This window comes from Alligator mississippiensis, chromosome 4 (genome assembly GCF_030867095.1).
Source record: "Alligator mississippiensis isolate rAllMis1 chromosome 4, rAllMis1, whole genome shotgun sequence".
Classification (NCBI taxonomy): domain Eukaryota; kingdom Metazoa; phylum Chordata; order Crocodylia; family Alligatoridae; genus Alligator; species Alligator mississippiensis.
Window position 1 is genome coordinate 115,591,152 of NC_081827.1, and position 23,390 is coordinate 115,614,541.

At 44.7% G+C, this 23,390-nt stretch overlaps 1 protein-coding gene across 6 annotated transcripts in view; it reads right to left on the bottom strand.

Moving 5' to 3' along the window:
• Positions 1 to 923: 923 nt before the first annotated feature.
• SLC6A12 (solute carrier family 6 member 12) overlaps positions 924 to 23,390 on the bottom strand; it is a 56,924-nt gene continuing 34,457 nt past the window's right edge. For 5 of the 6 annotated variants that reach the window (XM_019489641.2, XM_014609113.3, XM_014609118.3 and 2 more), the window contains 4 exons: positions 22,684 to 22,786; positions 14,504 to 14,604; positions 12,508 to 12,678; positions 924 to 5,344 (listed from right to left, as the gene is read on the bottom strand). In XM_019489641.2, the coding sequence (XP_019345186.1) occupies positions 5,183 to 5,344; positions 12,508 to 12,678; positions 14,504 to 14,604; positions 22,684 to 22,786 (537 nt within the window). In that variant the 3' untranslated portion in view covers positions 924 to 5,182. Of the gene's footprint in view, positions 5,345 to 12,507; positions 14,605 to 22,683; positions 22,787 to 23,390 lie in introns of those variants that run through there. The other variant, XM_059726497.1, reaches the window with a different exon arrangement.

A 23,390-nucleotide genomic window follows, 5' to 3' on the forward strand; every position in this document is an offset into this window, starting at 1 on the left:
CTCTGTTTGAATCTATTCTAGGAAGTTTCTGGAACACTAGTGTACCTGCAACACACTATATAAATGCGCCCGTGTGCTTGTGTATATCAATTACGGATTACGGTGTATAGAAGTTACATCAGGAAGGCAAATGCACGTGACTATTACATTTTAAAAACTCACTGGACTTCTGTACAAATCGGATTCAACATTTAATATTTATTTTAATGAATGCCCTATCATTTATCTCCTGGGTAACTCTCAGCAGTCTCCTGGAGATTTATACCTAATTCCTGGAGACTCCAGGACAATCCTGGAGGGTTGGCAACCCTATCCCCAGCTGGTGCTGAAGGGTGGGTTGGGTAAATTGAAGCCCTTGGGGGTGGAGGGGGGAGGAGGAGGGGGGAGCTCCAATACACCCATCCCACCTTTTAGCAGGGACTGAAAAACACTCAGACTGAACTCCCTTCCCTCCCTTCTCCTCCCCATTATGAAAAGAACAATAGGCTGGGAGCTGGCAGATACAAGTTACAAAAGATGCTACATTTTGAAACATCTTTATCTGATACTTCATACAAGAAGGGGCCAGATTTTCACTGGATTGGCCATTTTTGAAGCTGTCTGCAGCTGTGCACTTGTGTTTGGTCACAGCTATAAACTGCTTTCTGTGGCCAGATCGGGCAAAACTTGTCACTTCTGTCTGCACCCAAAGTGTTAACCCATTTGTTAGAAACCAGGTTGCTCAACAAACGAACAAAGCAGGGGAAGCTTTCTGAACATTTGCAGACCATTTGGTTTAGAAGTTGCTGAAGAATCGGTTTGTTTCTTAAAACATTTTCATTTCCTTTCAATTTCCTTCCCCCTCCTCCCCCTTTATTCTCATCCTTTTTCCCCCCTCACAATTTGCCATTGCAAAGGCAGAAATGAAAGCAGAACGAAGAAACTGAACACGTTTTTGTTTTTATTAAAGTTTTTAAATGAAATATTTTCATGATTTTCATTACTGGAGGGAAAAATGGCCTTTTTGCCAAAATTGTGTTGGCAAATTTCTTCCTTCCTTACTACATGCCTTTTATCTAGCCACAAGCAGCAACAGACAGCAGTGATCCTGCAATTTTTCTTCTACCTTCTGATAGCTTCAGTTTTAACCTGCCACTCTGTGCTTGGTCCTAATGACAAGCAAAATAATCAATTGCTCTCCTTTCCACATCAACCCCTTAAAGTATCTGCAGACTGGTTGCATATGGCAGTGTAGTAGCTCTTTAAACAGAATATGAGAATTAAAGTGGCACACACAATATTCTGTGTTCTCGAAGCTGCCTAGAACCAGTTGGAGCAACCCTGTGCATGTAGCTAGGCCTGTCATGTTTGTATTTGGGGATGTTGGTTGTAGCCGTGTTGGTCTAAGGACATAGGTAGACAAGTTTCTTTGGGTAAATGTGATATCTTTTAATACACTAAATAGTTGGAAAAATTGTTCTTTACAAGCTTTTGGATACAAGGGTACTTCAGGAAGAAGGGTGTTTGTACCCAAAAGCTTGCAAAGAACAATTTTTCCAACTATTTGGTTGGTCTAATAAAAGATATCACATTTACCCAAAGAACCTTGTCTGCCTATGTTTGCATTTGTGCACATTTAGCAAACCTGCCTTTTTGGTATCCACCTAGGCCCAAGTGTTTTCTTCATATTGTTTTGTGATATAAAGAGCAAAGGACACAGCCGCTGTTGAGTGTCTTCTTAGTCTTTTCTTTAGGCTCAACCTACCTGGTTCTCTTTTCCACAAATGTTTTAGTATTCTATTGATCTCTTCCTAACTGATTAAAAAAATACCTGAGTGAAATGCAGAATTGGAGTCAGGGGGAGTTCTACCATTGATTTCAACACAGCTATGATTTAGCCTTCTGACAGCATTAAATTGCACTGCACCGAGCATTGGTGGAGCACTGAAGTCCAACTACAGGCAAGCAGAGGAGAATCTTTGCCGCACAGGGGATATTCCTTTTAGTACAATCCAGTATTTACACCAACAAGACTCAGATCAGAGTCTGAATAAAGACGGTTTTCTTTCGAATGAGCAAAATCCTTTCCACCTATCTAGGAAGATTCACTGTCCCCTGGCCACAGCACGGTATCACCTCACACACGAATGAACGTACCCTCACATCTCTGGGAGGCTCAGAAGTACCATCTGGCCATATTTTTTTTTTAATTATGGAAAAAGAGCTTAGCAGCTTGCCCAGGGTCACGAAGGATGGCTGAAACTGAACTTTTGCCTTCAATGTCATCCCTGTGCCTTAACCACCCTTTCCTCGGTGGTTTCAACCTTTCCCTTGTATCATTTGAATTACAGGTGTGAGAATTAAAATGCCACACTCTTTCAAACAGGACTGCAACAAAAAATAGCTAAAGCCATACACTTTAATGGCCTGGGCATAACTTTATTGAGGTCTAGCACCAGTGTTTGGCTGGCAGAGAATTAGAGGAATAATGAGGGGGGAAAATAAAATGATGTAAATGGGCACTCTGAGCATGCTCAGTAGACATCCGCTCAAATTTTAGCAATCTTAAGATCTGCCACTTTTGCAACAATACACATTTGCACTGGCTGGCAGCTGCTGCCACGCTTAAGCTACTGCCAGCCTGAACATTGTTCAAAGAAGTATTTGCTACACTGAAACATATATAGCTCCCTCAAATAAAAAACAAATCACTACAACCATCAGGAAAAGCAAGAAAGAAAAAAAAAAGAACAGTTGCCCTTCTGATTTTAAGCCTTTTCTACCACACAATCTGCAGATTTCTGACATTTCTAAAATTGTGTCCTTCGCAATGCTACACAATGAATTATATGTGATGTAGCTCTATGTCAGGGGTGGGCAAAATGCGGCCCGCCAAGCCATTCTATCCAGCCCACGGGGTCCCTAAAAAATTTAGAAAATTAATATTCATCTGCCCTGGACTGCCTGTCATGTGGCCCTCAATGGCTTGTCAAAACTCAGTAAGTGGCCCTCTGCCCAAAATAATTGCCCACCTCTGCTCTATGTCCTCCCACCTTTGCCAAAAATTCCCCCCAATCAGATTTCCCCATCTTCCCACCATTCACCTTCCTGAGGTGTGAACTTTGACATTTCATGGGTACCATTCAAGTGCTAATTACACCAGCATTTTTTCTTTCCTGTTCTTTTTTTCTTTTAAAGGAAGACAATTAAATGGAAAGAAACTATGTTAGTTTAGCCATTATAGTCACAGAAAGTGTAAAAGCCTCCAGCTGCAATGTGAGAGCTCCTATACACATGCAGGGAGGCGGCTCGGGCACGCTGTAATCACAGCATGTTGGAGCAGACTTGATTAATTGAGTCTGCTGGAGTGTAGTAATTACCACACTGCAGCAGACTCCAGCATCATGTGTATCAGTGTCCCTGCACTGAAAAAATGGCAACTGAGCACTTTAAAATAAAGCTTGTTCAATGAGCTTTAGTTCAAAGTGCCCTGCTGCCATTTGTAAGTGTGGGGACACTGATACACGTGATGTTCTGGGCACTTTTAAATACTGCAGCACCCAGAACTGCACTAAATAAAGCATTTCCTCCCCCATCCCCTCCCCCCCCACCTCCCAGAGCACATCTATAAATGCCCTCAACGTCTTCCAGATCTGAGACATGGATTTTCTACTTTCTTTCATTGGTGCTGCTGTTTTACAGCCACTGAGCATAGGTGTGAAAAACTACTCAAAGTGAAAGACATAAGAAAACTGGTCCCCATCCCCAGAATTGCTATTTCTTTCTGTTTAAGTGCATACATTAGTTTTATAGGTTAACATTTGACCTGAAATATATCAAATAACACAGGTACCATTGGCTTGAATGAGGGGACCTGTTGGGACCATAACATATTTTTTCCCTGTGATTTTAACAGTGAAATCTTGACATGCATTTATGTAGTGTTTGGCATTTAATTTTATGGAGGTTCCATTTAAATGCACAGACTCCATAGGAGAATGCCATGTGGAACTGTAACAAATGCCTTATTCAGACTGAAATACCACCAAGGCTAAGGCAGTCTTCTCATGTGCTAATGTATTAAATAAACAAAAAATTGTTTGACATTATTTGTTTCTGGTTAACTCATCTTGCTTAGCCTTTATTGCCCTATTTTCCCATAGCTAGTCTCAAGTCCTGCCCAGGTCTCCACTGTCACAATACCTCACGTATTGTGGTAGAAGTGGTAGAGACCCCTCCTATTCTGTAGTGGGGTCACTTTGTCCTCAAGCTGCAATGCAGTAGCAGAGTGGGCCTGCTAACTGCTTCAGTCATTCATCTACAGACTGGCCGGGAAGCACAATTAAACTCCCTAGGGTGAAATCCCAGGCGTGCCTTCTGTCTACAACATACTACGTTCACTCTTCGCCACCCTCTGGAACTGTGCCTGGACTGCTCCATAAGATCCCCTAAGGAATTGCTAATGTTTTTAATATTCCTCTACAGAACGAACTGTCACTGAGCTGTGTTAATCTGAATAAGTGAGAGCCATTTATATGCTCTTCATCCTGTTCCATCCTGAGACTGCCATGAGCTCTGTCCCTTTCTTCAGTAACTATGATTTTATTAATCATCCTGTCAGTCTTAGCCTTCAAAAGTGACAACGGAAGCCTAACTGGTACTGCAGCCTCCTTTATTGGAGCTTATGATATGCTATTGGCTCTCCTTGCCTGGTGTGTTGGTGACCTAACTGAGTGTTTTCTTTTGTCAGCTCTAGTTTCATACATACTTATAAACCATTTAGCTTGTTCCCTTTGCTAACACCCTCACATTTTGTGCCTTTCCCTTTGACTGCTTCAACTTGTCTTTAACTCTGCTCTCCTTCACCACTGGAACTTCTTTATTTTTTTGCCATTTTCTATATGTGCTATTCCCTTTTTCAGTGGCAGGCTGTACTGTCTCTGGTAAAGCCATGTTGCTTTTTCCCCGGGCAGAAGGCAGGGGATATCAAAAGAACTGCAACCCCCGGTCTGTGCAATTAAGTGTCAAGTAAAAGTAGGGAGGGAGAAGGGTGTCCCAAGGTCATTAACTCTGCACCTGGAATGCCTGTCTCAGGTGTGAGGAACAGAATTGAAGAGTGCATCCCTTAGGTGTGAAGAGAGGCCATTTAAGGAATGCAAGGATAAATCACTCTAGATTAAGACATGGTCTTCTCCTGTGTGCCTTAAAAGCGGGTTCCCTTCTCTGTGGTCACAAACACTTTCTTAGCTGAAGGGGACAAGCTCTTGTATCCTGATTGAGAGGTCTCCTGTGCTTCACACAACTCAACCAAGTGTTTCTTTGGCTGTGGCAGGTCCTCAGCTGGAGTAGTAAGCTGTTTTAGCCGCTGTGGAAAGACAAGCAGACAGAGGAAGACTCTTGTTAATTAAGCTGCTTAACAAAGTAACACCCAATACCAATCCACACCAATTGCTGTGGGCAAAGGCATTTAGAGAGCTATTCCTCTCCACTTCCCATCCCTCTCTGTACACACACAATTTTCTTTATTATCCATGTACTGTGCATGAATGTGTGTATGTATGAAATTATATATATATATATATAAAATCTCATACATACACATATTCATGCACAGTATATGTATAATAAAGTGAATATAATTATATATATATATATATATATATATATATATATATATATATAAAATCTCTGTCTCTTGGTATATATATAAAAAGAGAAACTAGTTTACTTTTTTACCTTTAAAGAGTTCTCAGCCATGATTATTTCACCTCCATGCTCACGGCATTGCTATTTGTTTGCATCCTGGGGCATATTTATCACAGGGTACATCAGACAAATAATTATGGGAGGAAGATGATCTATGAATTACTACATAAGGACCCAGAATTCCCTTCTGTGGCTTCAGATGAGCTCTCTTAACATCCATTTTCCCTAAAGACCTGAATAGTCAGACCTCCTGATTTGTTTGTGGTTCCTCTGAACTTAGCAGACTTCCAGGGCTCAGTCTGAAGTGCTCATCACCCACAGCTCCAACTAACATCAAGGATCTTAAATCAGGATCTAAAATTCTTATTCCTTCATTGTCCCCATCTGCAGGGCAGGGTTGGTAAAGGTATATTTATGGTAGAAGTGCTGAACTGGCATAGCAAGGCTAGTGTACCATAAAGGGAAGGTACTCCTTATACCAGGGCTGTCCAACTTCTGAGTAGCTATGAGCCACAACCTCCTTGGATACATTATGCAGGCCACACATCCCCAGGACTCCATGACATGCCATGCTGTGTGCCCCTCCCATAAACATCACAGATACCCCCCACCCTACATTAACACACCCATGTCCTACACACCACACCATGTGGGTCCCCTCACACTGTGTCACATAACAGGAGTCCGCCCCCAGGGGTTACAAGAAATAATGGCCACAAGCTAGCAGAGAGCAGATTTAGATTGGACATTAGGAGGAACTTCTTCACAGTTCGAGTGGCCAAGGTCTGGAACGGGCTCCCAAGGGAGGTGGTGCTCTCCCCTACCCTGGGGGTCTTCAAGAGGAGGTTAGATAACCATCTAGCTGGGGTCATCTAGACCCAGCACTCTTTCCTGCCTATGCAGGGGGTTGGACTCGATGATCTATTGAGGTCCCTTCCGACCCTAACATCTATGAATCTATGCCTCCCCCGTTCCCCAACTGTATTGTGCCTGTGCTCCTGCCCTGCACTGTGTGGGGTTCCCGGGTCCCTCCAAGCCATCCAGCAGTAGGCTCCCGTGGCTCATCCCCAGTGGGTGCAGAGACGGGCAGCAGAAACTGGAAAGGGAGCAGGAGTCTAAAGACTCCAGCTCCCCTATCCTGGGAACTCCAGAAGCAGCTGGAGCAGTGCCCAGACTGGGAGCCCAGAGACTGTAAGCTACCCTTTTGGGATCACATGTGGCCTGAAGGCTGCCAGCTGGTCAGTTCTGCCTTATACAGTCACAGCTATACTACAAAGGTTTGCATTGTGTCTCTCTAGTATCCAGCCCTCACCCCCAGTGAGCAAAACAGTCTGCACTGGAAAAAGCAGTTTTCCTGGTATAACTGTCTCTATTAGGGTGTTCATCAGCACAGCTATGTCAGTCAGTCACACCCTTCACTACTTCGAGTGGCATAGCTGTGCTTCCAGAAATCAGTTGTGCACATTTAGCCTAACACTTCCTTATGTCAACAGGGAGGAAAAGTGGGGTTGTGGCACCCCACAGTCATTAAGGGCTTTGAAGAGCTTTGAGATCACCGGATAGAAGGGGCTAACTGCAACTGTCCCCTCACACCATACTCCTAACCAGTCCCCCCAGAAGGATATGTTGTCAATGTTTAATCTTTCCCCCTCCATATTTGTCAAGTTCTTTGCACACTGTACCTTCCCAACACCCTGCACTCACTGGGCCTACTCCAAAGAAGTGTTTCTCCCTGGTTTGCCTGGACTCCCTGAGCACCATCACATTCTTCTACCAGACACCATTTATTCATAACTTCTGGCTTGTTCTTGCTCAGTCTGTCTGGCTCGGCACACAGCACATGTGATCAGACATTTACAGACCATGTCACAAGCAGAGCTCGACAATTCATTTAGAACTCATCTGACTAATTTTGATGCTCTCTCCAGTTGTGAATTGCCTGCCAACAGATCATGATTAGCCTAATTTACTCAGAGTTATTCACCCAATAATGTCTGAAATCATTCTTTGCCCATAGCTTATTTGCAAGCAGTTCATTGCAAGGGTACTATGTTTGGAATTTGAGCTGTTCGGATTGGATGTGTTAGGTAATAATGTTTGCATCCCCTGATTGTCCAAGTGTAATTCTAGGATCAGATTATTGGTGGGAAGGGTCATTTGCCAATCAGAAATGTGTCTTCTTTTAACATTTTTTCAATATTCATTTCAAATATGCTATTCCCAGGAGTACTCATTCCATGGAGAGTGAAAGAAAGGGATCACAATCACATTTAAACAGTATGTTGTTGGGTTTTTTTTTAAAAAGGCACAAATATTCAGAGTGGTTTTTATTGAGGGTGGGGAGGATAAGGGGTACACCCAAGTAGTGAGTTTTTCTGATACTGTTAATGTAACACAACTTAAAAAATCCTTTCCTAATATAAATGAAGCCAGACAGGTTAAGGCATTTTCCTAACACCCCAGAAGTCATCAGTGATAAAAGCCAAGACTAGACACCAAGTCTCCTGACTGCCAGGGCTGTGCCTGCTCCAAAAGGCTGCATTCCTCCTCCAGCACACGAGAGCCTCTCTACAAATATACTGTCTCACAACAACTGTAAACCATACATCAAGTAGCTGAACAGTACGGGACCTGGCAGATTATTTTACTATATTGCAATCCTACTCCCACCCTTCCCTCAGCTGTGCTTTTTGTGCCCTCTTCTCCTCACCATTGGCTCAAGGCTTTCCATGCCCTCTCTTCTATTTGAGGCTTTGCTTTGTACCTCATTATGAACCCGAGGTGGGCATTAATCAGCACTGCCACAAAGCCTGTCATTTCTTATTAAATTAGAGCTCCTAGGCAGTAAATAAGAGCCTCCTGGGCACAAATTCACCTTCCCCTCAGTGACAGAGCTGGAAAGGACATGCTGAGCCTCATCCATTGCTAGCTGTATTAGGAGTGCAGGGTGCCTCTCTCCACTTATCTCGCTCAGCAAGATTTGAGCAATCCCCCTCCAGCTCCCCAGAGACACTCCACCTTGCTTACTTCATTTGAGGATCCATGCGCCTGAGCTGTCATTAAAACCAGAACCAACTGTGGGAGAGATGGCATTTCCCAAGATCCACATAAGATGGTAACCCACAGGCACTGTTCCTCCCATGTGGAATGGGAGGTTATCACCTCCCTGCTACCGTTTCCCCATCCCCTGCCCCCCAACAGGTCTGTCACCCCTAGTACCTGGTGTGAGGTTCTCACAGGGTCAGGAGTCCTGTGGCAGAAGAAGAGGGTGCTGGGCATGGGGAAGGCAGCCATGTGCAGGCTGGGAGGGAAGTTGGATGCCCTCCCACCCACAGGCTTGGGGAGAGTGAGAGGAGACCAGGAGACTAGTCAGGACTTTGCCTGGTCCGTGGGCAGGAGACTGAAATGACAAAAACTAAAGTGGGGACCTACAGGCAAAGACCAATGTGTGGATGCACAACAACCTCTGATCCTGGAGTGAATCTGACTCACATTGGCGTGGTTCTAGGGAGGGGTTGTGAATGAAGGCAACTTTGTACCATCCTCACTTCTGCTGATCCTGGCACTAGCTGCCCACCAGTGTAAATCAAGCGCAGCAGCTTCCAATTTCAATGGACCTTGCTGAGTGTCAGAAATTGCCATGGTGTAAAGAGGCCCCATTCAAGGGTCATGAATGACAAGAACTACTGTGACAGTCCTATACCACCATGGGACTTTCCCAGGCTGCAACAGTCATTTAGGCTAGCACTGTTCTGCATCACAACAGTCAGGTGTATCATTCGCAGTAGGATTGAGAATCTGACCTCTCCACAGAAGGTCCTAAATATTGCCAACTCCCTGGAAGTCTTGTTGACCCCTGGGCACTTCCCCTGATTGGTGGTGAGCACTGCAAACTATTCTGTGGGAAGACAAGCTCCACCCCACCCTGACTGAATGACCGGGGAAGAACTTGCCAAGGGCTGTTCTTGTGGCTTTTACCAGGGGAGGGGCAATCCAGACTGGTGGGTTGCCCAATGACCATGGGTCCCTATGCCTTATTCAGTCCTGGCTTCTGAAGTCACTGGGAATTTGGCCTGAATAAGAGGTATAATATTTGGGCTCCTGAATGGAAGTTCACTTGTCCCAAGAAGGCCACACACATCAAATTCAGTCCCAGCCGCAAGTGATCCAGCTGCTTCCCTATCTGTTCCAACATGTAGTTCAAAAGTTCTCTCCTTTTAAAACCTCCCATAGATTTGTTCCAGCCACTGTGCTACACAAAGGTTGGCTTCTCTCTCTGCTTTCCTTCCTACTCCAAATATTTTCTACGCTGGCTTCTTCTCCAGTGTTGCACACAGTCTCACCACTTCTATCGCATTCTCATGACGTCTCCTGCATAGCTTCTTCCATATAGCAACACTCTGCTAGAGAATCAAACAGCCAGAGGGAGAAGAGATGCACTGGAAAGAAGTGACCCGTGAATGACATACCCTACAGAAAACCCCAATGGTCCCGAGAGGAAACAGGGTACAACCAATCTGCCCCCTAACCCAGGGAACTTTACTGTGGTTCTAATTCTGAGTAATTTCTTCCCAGAGTAAGGTAACTTCTTTCCAAGACATCTGCTTGTTTCTCCTAGTCTACATTGCAAAGTTTTATACTAGCAGATCTATGTCAGCAAATCCTCCCTCCTCTGGCATAGGCACTCTGACAGAAGAAGGCTTCTGCTGTCAGACCCTCTGCTGTTTACAGACGTGGCATTACAGAGCCAGCAGAAAAGCACCCGCAGCTGCCATACACTGCACTTCCAACTCAAGGGGTGGACACATGTAACACCTGAGCCACTTCAAAATTTCACCACCCATTCACATGTCACAGGTCAGAGGTGTCTACACATACAGTGCCCTGGCATTCCAGGTAGAAGTCACCTTTTGGAACTATGGTAAAAATCCCTGGATTAGGGCAGATTAGTTGGACTTTGTCTGCTTTTGGCACTGCTAGAGTTTTTCATAGATGTCATTCATGGGTCAATTCTTCTCAGTGCATCTCTTCTCCCTCTGGCTTGGATTCTGACACCAAGGGGTGGGAATGAGCACCCAGTCCAGCAAGCCTCACAGTGAGTGGAGCGGGGGAGCAGGAGAGGAAGAGTGCTTGTACTCATGCTTTTTGAGCCCTGGGGGTGAGTGACCTGTAAAGGGCAGTGTTTTCACTTTTCTGCTTTCCTTTCTCTCCTAAATACAAATTCAATACAGTTCAGCAGCCTGCACTTGACTGAACTCTGTAGTGTGCTTGCCTGACATGTGGTGCCTGGGAAAGTGGGGGTTGGGAACTGCCTGAACCCATGTTTTTGGGTTCCCAGGGGCTGTGGGGTGGGGTATGAAGCATGATGAGGGGTTGCAGTAGAGTAGAGTGAGGACAAAGCTGGTTGTTAGAATGCTAGCTTTCTGAATAAGCAGTGCAAAGGAGCTCATTGATAAAAAGTGCCAACAAAAGGTAAAAATAAAAGGGGGGGGGGGCAATAGAGTGCTGGCTGTGTACAAAAGCAGCCAGTTAACAGCAGTGAGGTTGGGGGGAAGCGTTGCAATGCAGAATTGCCTGGAGGACCAACCAGACCCAGATCACAGAACACTTAGTTTCCTCACATACTGACCTGGCTCAGGATAAACCAGTTCAAAAATAATACTGGGTTTTCCAGATACACCTTTGAACCATTCCACAGTCTGCTAAACCAGTTTAACTGACCTGTATGTCTATCGATGTCAGATTCAAACTACATGTATACCAGTCTAACAGTTACATGCATCTATACCCTAAGGCAGTGGTTCCCAAACTGTGGGTCGCAACCCCAAATGCAGTTGCAGCATCAATGGATGGGGTGGCAGGGGTGGGAGGCTGTGGCTTGGAAGTGAGGGGCCATGCTGAGGAAATGGGGTCATGCTAAGGAAATGGTGCCATAAACGGTGTCATGCTGAGGAAGTTTGGGAAGCAGTGCCCCAAAGGGTCCTGTCACCATAGCTCTGCTAGCAAATCAGCAGCTGCACCCAGTAGACAAGTCTGCTGTGCATAGTTGCTCTGAAGCAGTCACCTCAAGGTTTTGCCTCAAGGCTCCCTGTCTCAGGGCAATGCTGCTCCTAGAGCTATAGCTTGAGAGAAGTGTTCCCATCTCTACAGGGCAGACACAGACAATAGCAAACATTTCCACTTTGGTACATGCCTGGCTGAATTGCCAATCTGTTCCAAAATACTGAAGCAGTCTGAGCCCAATTCCTCATTTCCCAGCACCTGGTATCACTTCACATTAGTTCAAAAGGTTCCCCTTCCTGATTTACACCTACTTTGCACAGGTATAAACAATGATGCATGGGGCAGGACTATGGTGAACCAGCCCATTTATTCCTAGCCCTTTAAAAAAAAGTGTTATGAGCTGAATTGTCTGAATGGCATATTCTTGCTGGTGCAAACTACTGCTCTGACAACCTCAAAGACTGAAACCGTTTTTTCCTCTATGAAAGAGGGGCTGCAAGAGTAGTGGCAGTGCCAGTGCCAGCTTCACTCACACACTCTCACCATGTGCCTCAGTCTGGCCTGCAAAGATCGCCTCCCAGAGCAAGCAGGTACTAAACTCCCCACACCTCCATTCATCTGCAGCCTGCCTTCTAAGCTCATCAACAAGAGATTCAAGTAGTTCCAGTTGTACAGATTTTTTTTAAAACCAGTAGTTTCATACTAAGATTGAATGGAGACCACACATTCACTTCATGTAAGAGACAGCACTCTGACCACCTCTCAGGCACAGCTCACCTAGGCTGAATATGAACCAAGAAGTTTTCAACCTTCTTTTACCTGCTTTAATGATCCCTTGGTTTTCATGAGGATGAAAATGGCGTAGAGCGGTATACATATCATGGAAGAGAGAGCCATCAGCCAGCCCAAAGCATAGCCCCATGGAGGGTATTCATAGACATTGTTGTATTTAAGAGGCATGTACTTGATCAGTGAAAACAGGAAGGTCGCCTGGGGAACGGAAAAGACAGCCACAATCAGAATTCCACACTGGTAAATGATAGGTCTGAAAGAGGCACTGAGAGAGAGTCCTGAAGAAGGGAAGTATAGGCAATGTCAGATTCGCGATTGACTTATCCAGTCATTGCCTACTTCCTAAGTGCTCGGGTTTGGCAAAAGGCATGAAAAGTAAGGGCAGTGGTATCACTCACATACCTTCACCAATTTCTTAACCAGGTTTTCATGGACAAGTTTTTCCAAATTTCTTTTTAGGTTCAGAATTTTACTTCTCGTAGTTTACTGCTTCCTATTCACTAAAACTCACCAGGTGCTCAACACACACACACCTCAACACCCCACCTCCTTCTCTCCCCCGGAATTTAGGGGTTCACATCTCAGTGCCTTCCACCTTCTGCCATTTGTCTATCCCTTATCCTAATCCTCAGCCCCCTCTAATTCCTCCTTCCCAATAGGAATCTGAACAACTTGCAGAAAACTTCCTCTCCTATGTGTGTTGGCTCAATATTCAGGCTGAACAGACACAAAAGCAGCGAGGAGCTATAGGCATCTTGACTTAGTCATGCTTCTGATCTGACTAGTTATGAGAAGCTGAAAAAACCCTGGGACACCCTGGTGCCCTTTTGAAAATACTCTGGACACTGATCTCCTAAACCAGTAGTGCTTAACCTCCAGCCCCTGGGCCAGATCCGGCCTATGGAAGTGTGCCATCCAGCCTGTAGGATTCCTCACAGGTCCAGAAATTTGGGAGTAGGGGTGTGGTATGTAGCAGTGCTTTTTGCCACTCCCTTGCTGCCAAATTTCTGGATCCATGGGGAGTCGCACAGGCCAGATGATGTGGCCCTGCATGCTAGATCACTGGTCCATGGTGGGACCATAAACAGGGTCAACTCCATGGCTGGATCTGGTGCATGGAGTCAGGTTAGCACACAGCCAGATCCAGCATATGGGGTTATGGTGGGCCAGCACACACAGCCAGATCTGGTGTGTAGGATCCAGCTGGTACATGGGACTGGACCAGCCCATGGCCAGATCCAACACGCAAGATCAAGCCAGCACATGAGATCAGACCAATGAGCTTCCCAATCTGACATGTAAGATTGGCCTGGTGTATGGGAATGCACTCGAGGCCAGAAGATTGAGAACCACTATTCTAAAACAACCACCCAGAGGACACTCAATGCACTGAACTTGCCAACAGAGATGTGTGGTAGGACATTCACTTATAGTACCCCTCTATGCCATGCACACCACCCAATTGTAGGAGTTGGGTACATGTGAGTAGATAGGGCTTATTTCCACAGAAGAGATCCTGGGCTTGGCAATGCGGCAGTATAAATATGGCCTCCATGCAAAACTGGCTTAAAAAATAGTTAATAACTTCCCAGACTTATATTTTCCTCAAAGATGGTTACTGGAGAAGCTTTCAAGGAGATTTAATCATATGGAAAGCAAAGGGTAGTAACAAGACATTTTTGAGCTAGAGGGAGTAACAAAAATATAGGCAGAAACAAACATCTCCAAGCAGGTTAATTTTCAATGATCTGCAATTCAAGAATAATTTGATCAATTCCCTTCAGACTTTGAAGATGCATTTTGCTTTGCCTTTTAAAATAAACATGCTGATTTTTAGCTAAATGAGTTTTCCAAGCCAAAGAAATCTTTACAATGGAAAACAGCAACCTTAACTATGAAGAAGCTACTATTATTCCATAGTAATTCTATGAAATTATAGCATACCTCACAAATTTTCCTTTTCTGCTCAAATTTCAGGGTTCCTGTAGATCTATACCATGCCATTAAAAGATACTGTACTTACCAGACAGACACCAGGGGTTAAAACCAACCAGCATATCTTGATCATAGGCCATGGCCGGTGACCAATCATGTCCTCAATATTATCATAGAAACGATCAGCACCTTGACCATCATAAAGAGGAGGGAGAGAGAAAGAGGTGAGGCAGCAAGAATTTTTCAGAAAGTATTCCTGGTAAGTTAAAACCGACTTAACTCCTATTGTTTTCTGCCTGAAAAATGAAAACTCTGACTCACTGCAGCAGAGGATAATTTGGTCTTCCAGGTGCTCAACATCTTTGATATTCAGATGACCTGTTTAAATACTTAAATATCAAGTAAGTTGTCTAATTTTGGACCCCACCCTTAAAAATTTGACTTAAAAAGAACTCCCTAATCTTACTGAAACTCTCCCCCTCAGAATAAGAACATAGGTCTGAAAGCACTTGACAGTCAATGAAAGGAAGTTCTACATACTGTGCATATACATAACTTTGCAGGGAGAAAAATGAAGATTGAAAAGAAATCCTGCCCTAGTAACCAGACTGGCATCTGGGTTTTCAGGTCAAGTGGCCTATCTGATATCTAGAAACAGTGAAACAGCTTTCCCCAGAAATCATTGCTTTCTTGCTTGAAATCAAAAAAGCTGGAAACTAGAACTTGCTGCTAAAAACCAAGCCACTGCAATGCTTCTTGGGAGCTGTATCTGGGATGCCCAGTGGTTACCTCACCTTTCTCTATGGAATGGATTGCCTAGCTAGCCCATATCTTCATGGCATGCTACAGCCATGTGGTCCCCATGATGTGTATCATGAGAAATGGACATATTTAGGAAGATGACTGGTCAGGCAGTCCAACATGCAAGTAGTGAATGGGAATATGGGGCACTCAAACTACAGCTCCCGCTAGTCACCAATGTACCATGTGCAAGTACAGTTTTCTTTCGGTGTTGATTTTAAGAAAAGAAATTCAATTTCCCCCTCCCCCATTTTTTTTGGCCAGAGTCAAAATTTTCCATGAAAAATTTAAAAAGCAGTTTTCTGAACAGCTTTTAGTCACCAAATAAGTATATGACCTCAGGATGGCCTCTTACATTGCACAGCCTTTCCATAGGTGCACATTGTCATGACAGCTATGAAGCTAATAATTCATCCCTGATGTAACAAGGCTGAAGTCAATGGATTAGCATGAATTTTTGCTATATAAATGTATAAGGGGAACCCCCAGAAGATTAGGAAGAGAGCTCTTATGGAAATAGAAGTAAGCCAAACACTAAGCAAGGAGAACACAAAAAAGAAAAGTCCACAACATTCTCGTAGCATTAATTACACTGAGTAACAATTTCCTTTTTCAAGTTTCCTCCAGCAAAAACACTGTGCCCTGCAGTTTCTGTGCCTTCATCATAGGCACTGGATGATTTAGTGGAACACAATGAGACCTGACATGAATGGACTCAGTATGTCTTTGAATAAGATGTTTGCATGATCTATATTTCACGAGCAGATGAAAAAGCAATCAGGCTTAAGAAGCCATCAGTTCAGTCGATCAACATTTTTTTAAAGCTAATAAGAAACTGCAGAGAGCAGGCATTCTGTTTTCTCCTCAGTATGTGTTTAGAAGGATTAGCTACGTATTTGGCTGGAATTACTTTAAAGATCCCCATTAAACAGATCTCTCTCTCTTGGACATCCACAGATATAGGAGTTGCCATAGCAGAATAGAGCACTAGGCCATGAATGCTAATATCTTGTTTTCTGAGAAGCCCAGTTCTGAATATTTCAGAATGACCATTAAGCCCCATTGGCAATTCACCTAATTTTGCAAACATAAGGGAAGTTTCCTACCAAACTCAGGTACTGACAGATTTATGCCCTGAGACATCATGATTCAGAGCCTTTATCATTTTTACCCAGTGTATAACTGCAGGTGATATTCAACTTCAAATATTATGTTTGAATTTGACATTGATAAAAGGAATTAGGTGGATTTTAGTGCATAATTAAGATCCAAAAATAAAATCAGCAGCCATGTAAACTAATACAGCACTCCCCTCTCCAACTTGAAAATCCCCTTCAGTATCTGCAGTTCTACTTCTGGTCATATACAGGAGTGTTCCCACCTGAGCAGGTGGGTCCCTAGATGTAACTCCTTTTACTTTAAGGAGAGAAACTGCAGCAGATAGACCCTGGGAAGCAGAATCCAGGCCAGATCCAAGAAGGAAGGCAGTAGAGGAACACTACTGCCTGGGCTGGGAGTGGCTCAGTAAAGGGGCGCACCTGCAGTCTGGTCAGGAGAACTCTGCTTAGAATAGCCTATTATTGCAAAGCTAGCTTCAAGGCAATAAGACAGTAGGACAGAGTCTAGCAAGGGCAGCAGGGGTACTACCAGAGCAGCAGTCACAAGCTGCCATGGAAACCAGCCATCAGACCCTAAGGACAAAGCCCAGCAGCTGGCCACCTGACTGGAAGGGCCAGGATTTAGGCATTTTATAAGCCCAGAGTCTGAGCTAGAAAGACAGGCTAGCCCTGTCAGCTGCAAAGAGAAGAGCTCCTAGTCTGGAAGGCTGCAAGAGAATGCCCAGCTGACTCCTAGCATGCCCTGGGAATGCAAGTAAGGCACTGAAGGCTAGCTACCAGGGGAATATGATCTATTGGCAGGGAAGAAGTTTGTTATACAGCCAGTAGGCTTGGAGTTTTTTGGATTTTGTTCACAGCCAGAGTGCTTAAGTTTTGGTTTGAGTTTTGACCACTGGTTTGGGTGCGACTGTAAGGGGGGGGTGTGGAGGCCTCAGCGGGGTGCTTGAGGGGCCGCATTACAGTTAAGCACAGCAAGGTACTAGGGGCTCACCAGTGGTCTGGAGACCTGCCTTGGGCTGGGCTCAAGATGAAGGAAGCTGGGCTGGAGAGGGCCAACACCTAAGACAGAGGGGAAGTGAACTAGGGCCAAGAAGGCTAGAACTGGAGGCCAAGAAGGGAAGAAACCAGGGCCAGGGGCCCACAGAGAAGAGGGGCAGTAACTAGGGCCAGGGGCCCAGGGCCCAAGAAGGGGCAATGACTGGGGCCAAGGGGCACAGGCAGACCCAAAGTAGACTTGGTATCCAGATCAGGGTGGAGACAGAGCCAGGGGGGCCAGAAAGAGCCAAAGTAGGTTTACTGCCTAAAGCAGGGTGGAGACAAGGCCAGGAGGCTCAAGAACAAAGTAACTGGGAAAAGGGCTGGAGCCCAGAAGCTAGGTCCAACACAGGGGGCCTAGGCTAAAAGGCCCAGTGAGAGTAAAATGTCAGGGGCCAAAAAGGCCGAGGCCCCAACAAAGGAGAATGGCTGAGCAGGAACACCTAGAAGGCACGGACACAGCTGTAGGAGAGGTCAGAAGCCATGAATAGACTTAAGACTACAGGTGTCCTGCAGTACATGAACAGATCAAGAGGGTGCACTTAGCCCAAGAAGGGCAGAACTGAGACCAGGAGTGCCTGGGAGAAATGCTCTAAGACCCTTAAGAAGTCTCCCTTTCAAAAGGGCATGGCAGACAAGCAAGAAGGGGAGGGTGCCATAGAGCTGGAGCAGGGCAGGGGTTGCCTGGTCACCATAGGGTGTCACAGCCACAGCTGGAACCAGAACCTTCCTTACACTTGAACATGCCTAAACCTAAACAGAATCTAAAAAGGATATGGAGTAACACTTACATGCTCAGGGAGAGGAGCAACCCTCAGTTATATTACCCAAGATGCTGATGTTTGCATTTCTACTGAGTCTTATCTGAGAGGAAATCACCATATTGGAATGCAATGTTCACAAAAACACAAGAACTGCCATGTTGTATTAGTTATGTTATTTCTATCTTAATGTAGCTTCAGTCACTGCTATACCCTAAGCAGATGTCCTCACTGAGCTGACCATACTGGTATCTGTATGTCTCCACTGAGAGGTTAAAAATACTAATTCAGAACCCATCAGTGAGTGGGTGCATTTGAAATTATTCCTCTCATCTTGCATTGCTTTGCATTCATCTGCAATGAATTTCATCTATCCTGGTACTGACTTCTTGAGCTACTTTTGAAACAAGTCATTTCAGTTCAGTGTGTGATAAAGAATAAGTGTAAAAGTATTAGCCTCCGGACTGCAGATTAAATTAGAAACCCCATGTGCCCGGGACCAGCTGCAGAGTAATCTGGTACATCACCCCGACCACGCACTGGTAGAGCAGCATTTCTCAACCTGTGGGGTGCAGGAATATATGAAAAGGTCGTGAACAATCACAGAAAAACATGGAAAAATGTGAATGTCACTTGGGAGTAATATAGGGCCACATGTTGATATTGCTGTTAGTGTTTTCCTCTTGATTTTGATTTCTGTCTTTAAAATTAAGACTGTTGATCTGCTTTAACTTGTAGTGTGTAATAAGTATTTGGGGGGCCAAAATACTTGTGTGTTTTCTACTTAAACTATTTACTGGTAGGGACTGGCCATTGATGTTTACAGCTGGGTCCTGGTACCAAAAAAATTGAGAACTGCTGATCTAGAGCACAGGGCCACGTCATCAAGCCCACAGGGCTCCACACAGGTCTGATGAAACAGCTCTGTGGGCTAGATGTTGCCTACAGGGCTGGAGGTTAAGCACTACTATTGCACAGTATTTACACCTGTGCAAAGTAAGTGGAGCCCTTTCATGCCTACAAGTGAGTGTGAGATTGCCCTCTGGTGGCTGGCTCACAAAGAGGATTTGTGCAAGGCTGTGTGTTAGGACCTATTAGAGATGTATAAGCTGCAGCTTCTAACACCTGCTCCCCAGTTGAGTGCACGAGAAAGAGAGAGACTGATTTAAACACAAAAGCCAGAACATGGCTGGAGAATACGACCACCCACAGAATTACCATGGGCATTGTTTCCCCTCCTGTCAACTCTGGTTATCTACAGCAGCCCTAATGGCTTCAGTCTCAGCTCTGCTCTAGCAAGAGGAACCTGTGCCAGTTCTCTTCTAGAACAGTTAATCCCACTGCGCTCACACTGCGACTCTTTGGCATCAGGTTTCAAATCCCAGAGCTCAGAAAACTCATCAGCTTCTTCTACAGGAGGTTTTCCGAAGTGAAGGGAAAAAAATCCTAGCACTTCCCTTTGGCAAATGCAATCAGTATGTTTGATGCAGCATGATCCTTCCGTAGGACTAAAGCATATATGGGAAATCCTCAGATCCCAGGAACAGCAACAAGCAGGAGGAAGCTGCCAAGCAGTGGGTAGCATCAGCACTGCTGGGAATAGGGAGGCTTGGAATGTGTGTTTGTGTCAGTGATATTGCTGCGACAGTTCACAGCGCAAGCAAGAGGCTTGGTCCTGCCAACTCAGGAGCAGAGGAAAACCATTAGCTGGCATGAGGCACATTTCTTCCACAAGTGCACTCAGCTTTTTCTACTGACTAAATGTCAAAATTCTCCAAAATAAAGTCAGCAAGGGCAAATTAGAATGTAAAGATGCTATAATCGCAACACATAATTATGCACGTTAGAACACAGCAGCGACATGGCTCCCAACAGGGAAGGCTCTCTTCTCTCTTTCCAGCTGCTACGTCCCATTACAGGCTGCTAATATTGTATGATCTGCTCTGCTAATATTTTTTTTCCCGTGTGAGCAGTTGCCAGTGAGATGGTGCACGATCACAGATGGGAAGGTGCTCAGTATGTGTGACTGTGGATGGGAGAGGCAGGGCCAAAGAGGCACTCTTGCTTCCTATTTAAATGTAGTCCAGGCCAGGACAATGTTTGAGAAGCCTTGCAGCAGGCGGGAGGAAACTTTATTGCCATGGAAAGCTCCTCACAGAGCAAAGGAATGGAAATTCCCCATTAACGGAACATGTGCTTGCTCCCTCAAGGTATCCAGGTACCTTGCAGGGGAGCAGTGGGAACATTCATTGCCACATCTTTCAGAGGCATGGCAATGAATGCAGCCACCACTCCCCCACTGCCAAATTTCTGGAACCGTGGGGAACCCTGTGGGCCACATGACGCAGCCCCAGGTGCCAGATAGCACCCATGCATAGTCAGGCCATGACTGGATCCCATATGCGGAGCCAGCATGGAACATGGGGTCACTTCATGACTGGATGCAATGCAAAGGGTTGCTCTGCAAACCAACCTCTGCACACTGACTCCATGCTGGATCCAACCTAGCTCTAGCCCTATCATCCTGCCCATGAGGCCAGAAGGTTGAGCACCACTGCCTTAAACAGTTCTCCAGATTTTGATTTCTGGTCTGGAGAAGGACCTGGTTTCTGGCTGATTCTGGATCTATTCCTGGTTTTACTAAAAAGGAAAGAAAGTAGCTCCTTTGGGAAGTGTTAATATGTCTCTAATCACTACAGCAACTGGCTCCTTATATGTATGACAAGTTACAAAGAACAAGTAGTCTCCCTGCCACCTCCATCTAACTTTGTGTCCAACTGCACAGGGTGCGCAGGAGCTGCATGGGGGTGCACTTAATAAATTCATGGTCTGGCATTTCCAATATTCCTCATCCTATATGAGTGGCAGAGCACCTCCCACTCTTACTGGAGTCAAAGGGAAATAAGGATGTTCACAGCTTGACACCAGCTTCTTCTGCCTGGAAATGTACAACCTCCAAGCACTTCTTAACAAGACCAGTTGTAAAAGATGTAACCAGGAGCCATGCATGTAGAGTGGTAATATCTTATATCTTATTATTATGCCTCAGAGTATATAAAGTTTCCCAATTAACAAAATGGGGTGTGCTCCTTTCAACCCTTACAATAATCACAATGACCAGTTACAGGATCTGTAAAGATATAATATGACTAGAAAAAAAATCAATTCATATAGTTTCATTTATATAGGAAAATAAATCATTGCTGTTAAAAAGATAGCTATACAACTACATAGCCAAATTTTCCCTGTGATAGAAACCAAACATTTCCCCCAAATTACGGTAATTAAAAAATTGTTTGCAAGTATAATATATAAATCACTTCAGTTCCTCTGTGACTTCCACAGATTTCAAAGGGTTTCAACATGAAATTAACTTGAAAATTCCAGGTTTTAAACACAGCTAAAAAGGCCTGTTTTAAAATATTAAGTTTGAGATAAATATAAAAAGGAAAGGTCCGTTTAAATCCAATCTACCTTAATTACATGGCAAGACTAAGTTGTAAGACATCAGTCTCCAATAAATTGTGGCCTTGGGAGATCGAACTAATAGTAATGACCTTGTGCTGCAGCAGAGGAAATTGAGGTTGGAGATTAGGGAGACCTTTCTCACTATAAGGGTGGTCAAGCATTGGACCTTGCTACCTAGAGAGGTTGTAGAATTTCCAACCCTAGCAATTTTCAAGAGCAGGTTAGACAGACATTTGACTGCTTTAGTCAGGGATGATCTTGCTTTGAGCAGAGGGATGGATTAGATCAGCAGTTCTCAACCTTGTTTGTACCAGGGCCTATTTGTAAACATCAGTGGCCAGTCCCGACCCAGTGCCCCTCGCTCCCAACCCACTACCCCCCATCCCTAGGCCCCAGCCCTGCAGTGTGTGGGATAGAGGGGTGTGTGTCAGGCATGGGGGGGCTCCAAGCAACCCCTCACAGGCTGGAATTCTGCCAGTTTGCAAGGGAAAAGCCATGGTTTCCCATGTTTTTCCTCTTTAAAGGGGAATCAATTTTTAAAGTTTGCTTGTGACCTTTTTGTGTGTTCTTGCAACCCACTTTTGGGTCAAGACCCATAGGTTGAGAAACACTGGGCTAAATGACCTTATGAATTCTCTTCCAGCCCTATTTTCCCATGATCCAATGAGAGCATGTAGCAATAATTTTAGATTAGATAAATTGTGACGCTTAAATTGAGAGAGATACAGAGAGATCACAATAAGTCAGCCAAACAATGCCAGCCACAGGTAGTGCTCTATGGATAATCACACTCTTCTAATGTAAAGAAAGGTCTATTAGCAAAGCTGTACAGCATGCAGGAGACAGAGACTCTGAATGAATGAGCAGAAATGCTGGATTCACTTCCATTCTGTAGAGAATCCTAAGAAAAGAAATGAGAAGATCCTTCCTACCTAAGGTGCACTGGGGTTAAGGAATTCCACACATAAATAAATTAGATCAGAAGAGAGAGGGTTATGCAGAGTGAGTCTCCCCCAGGACAAATGTGTTTTCATTTTCTACCCCACCCCACCCACAAGCAGTATGGCTCCTTGTGTTCCACTTACCGTATACCCACCCTACACAGATGACTTCAAAAATGGCCAGGAACAGTAGGCAAGTGCCGCTAGCAGCATAATAATCAAATAGCTGAAATATGTACATCCCACCCTGTGAGGGAAACAAAGAAAATGTGGGGGATCAGCTAAAGAAAATGTGCAAGAGAAAGTAAGGAGGATGGAGATGGGTCAAGTACAGCAACAGAAGGAGATAAACAAGGAAACGGCATATACGACACAGGAGAATAGATCTCTCTCTAGTCCTGCCTACACTAGGAGATAAATCATGCTACATAACCAATTCAAATTCAAAGGTCTACTTGCACATAATAGTCCTGAGGGTTAACAAAATTAAGGTATACCAGTTTCTGTAGCCAATGGCACACTATGCCAGCATCACATCCAGCCACCTTTGGCTTCCCTGCATAAATGATCAGGTACCTATAAAAAAGCTGCCTCGCAGTCAACACAGCTATAATCATGAATTAAGTCCAATACAGGAATTAAATTTAAGCTGTAGCCAGATGTCTTAACCACTCTGTACTGCACCTCACCTGCTACATGCCCCCTTGTCCTAAAAGGATTGTTAGGCATAATGCCAGTATCATTTGAGAACCCTTAGCATCATTTCGGTGTCCTCATTTTTTTTTAAACCAGACTACAGACTATTCTTCCCAGCCACTTTCTAGCACAGTTTCTGGATACCATCTGTGCTG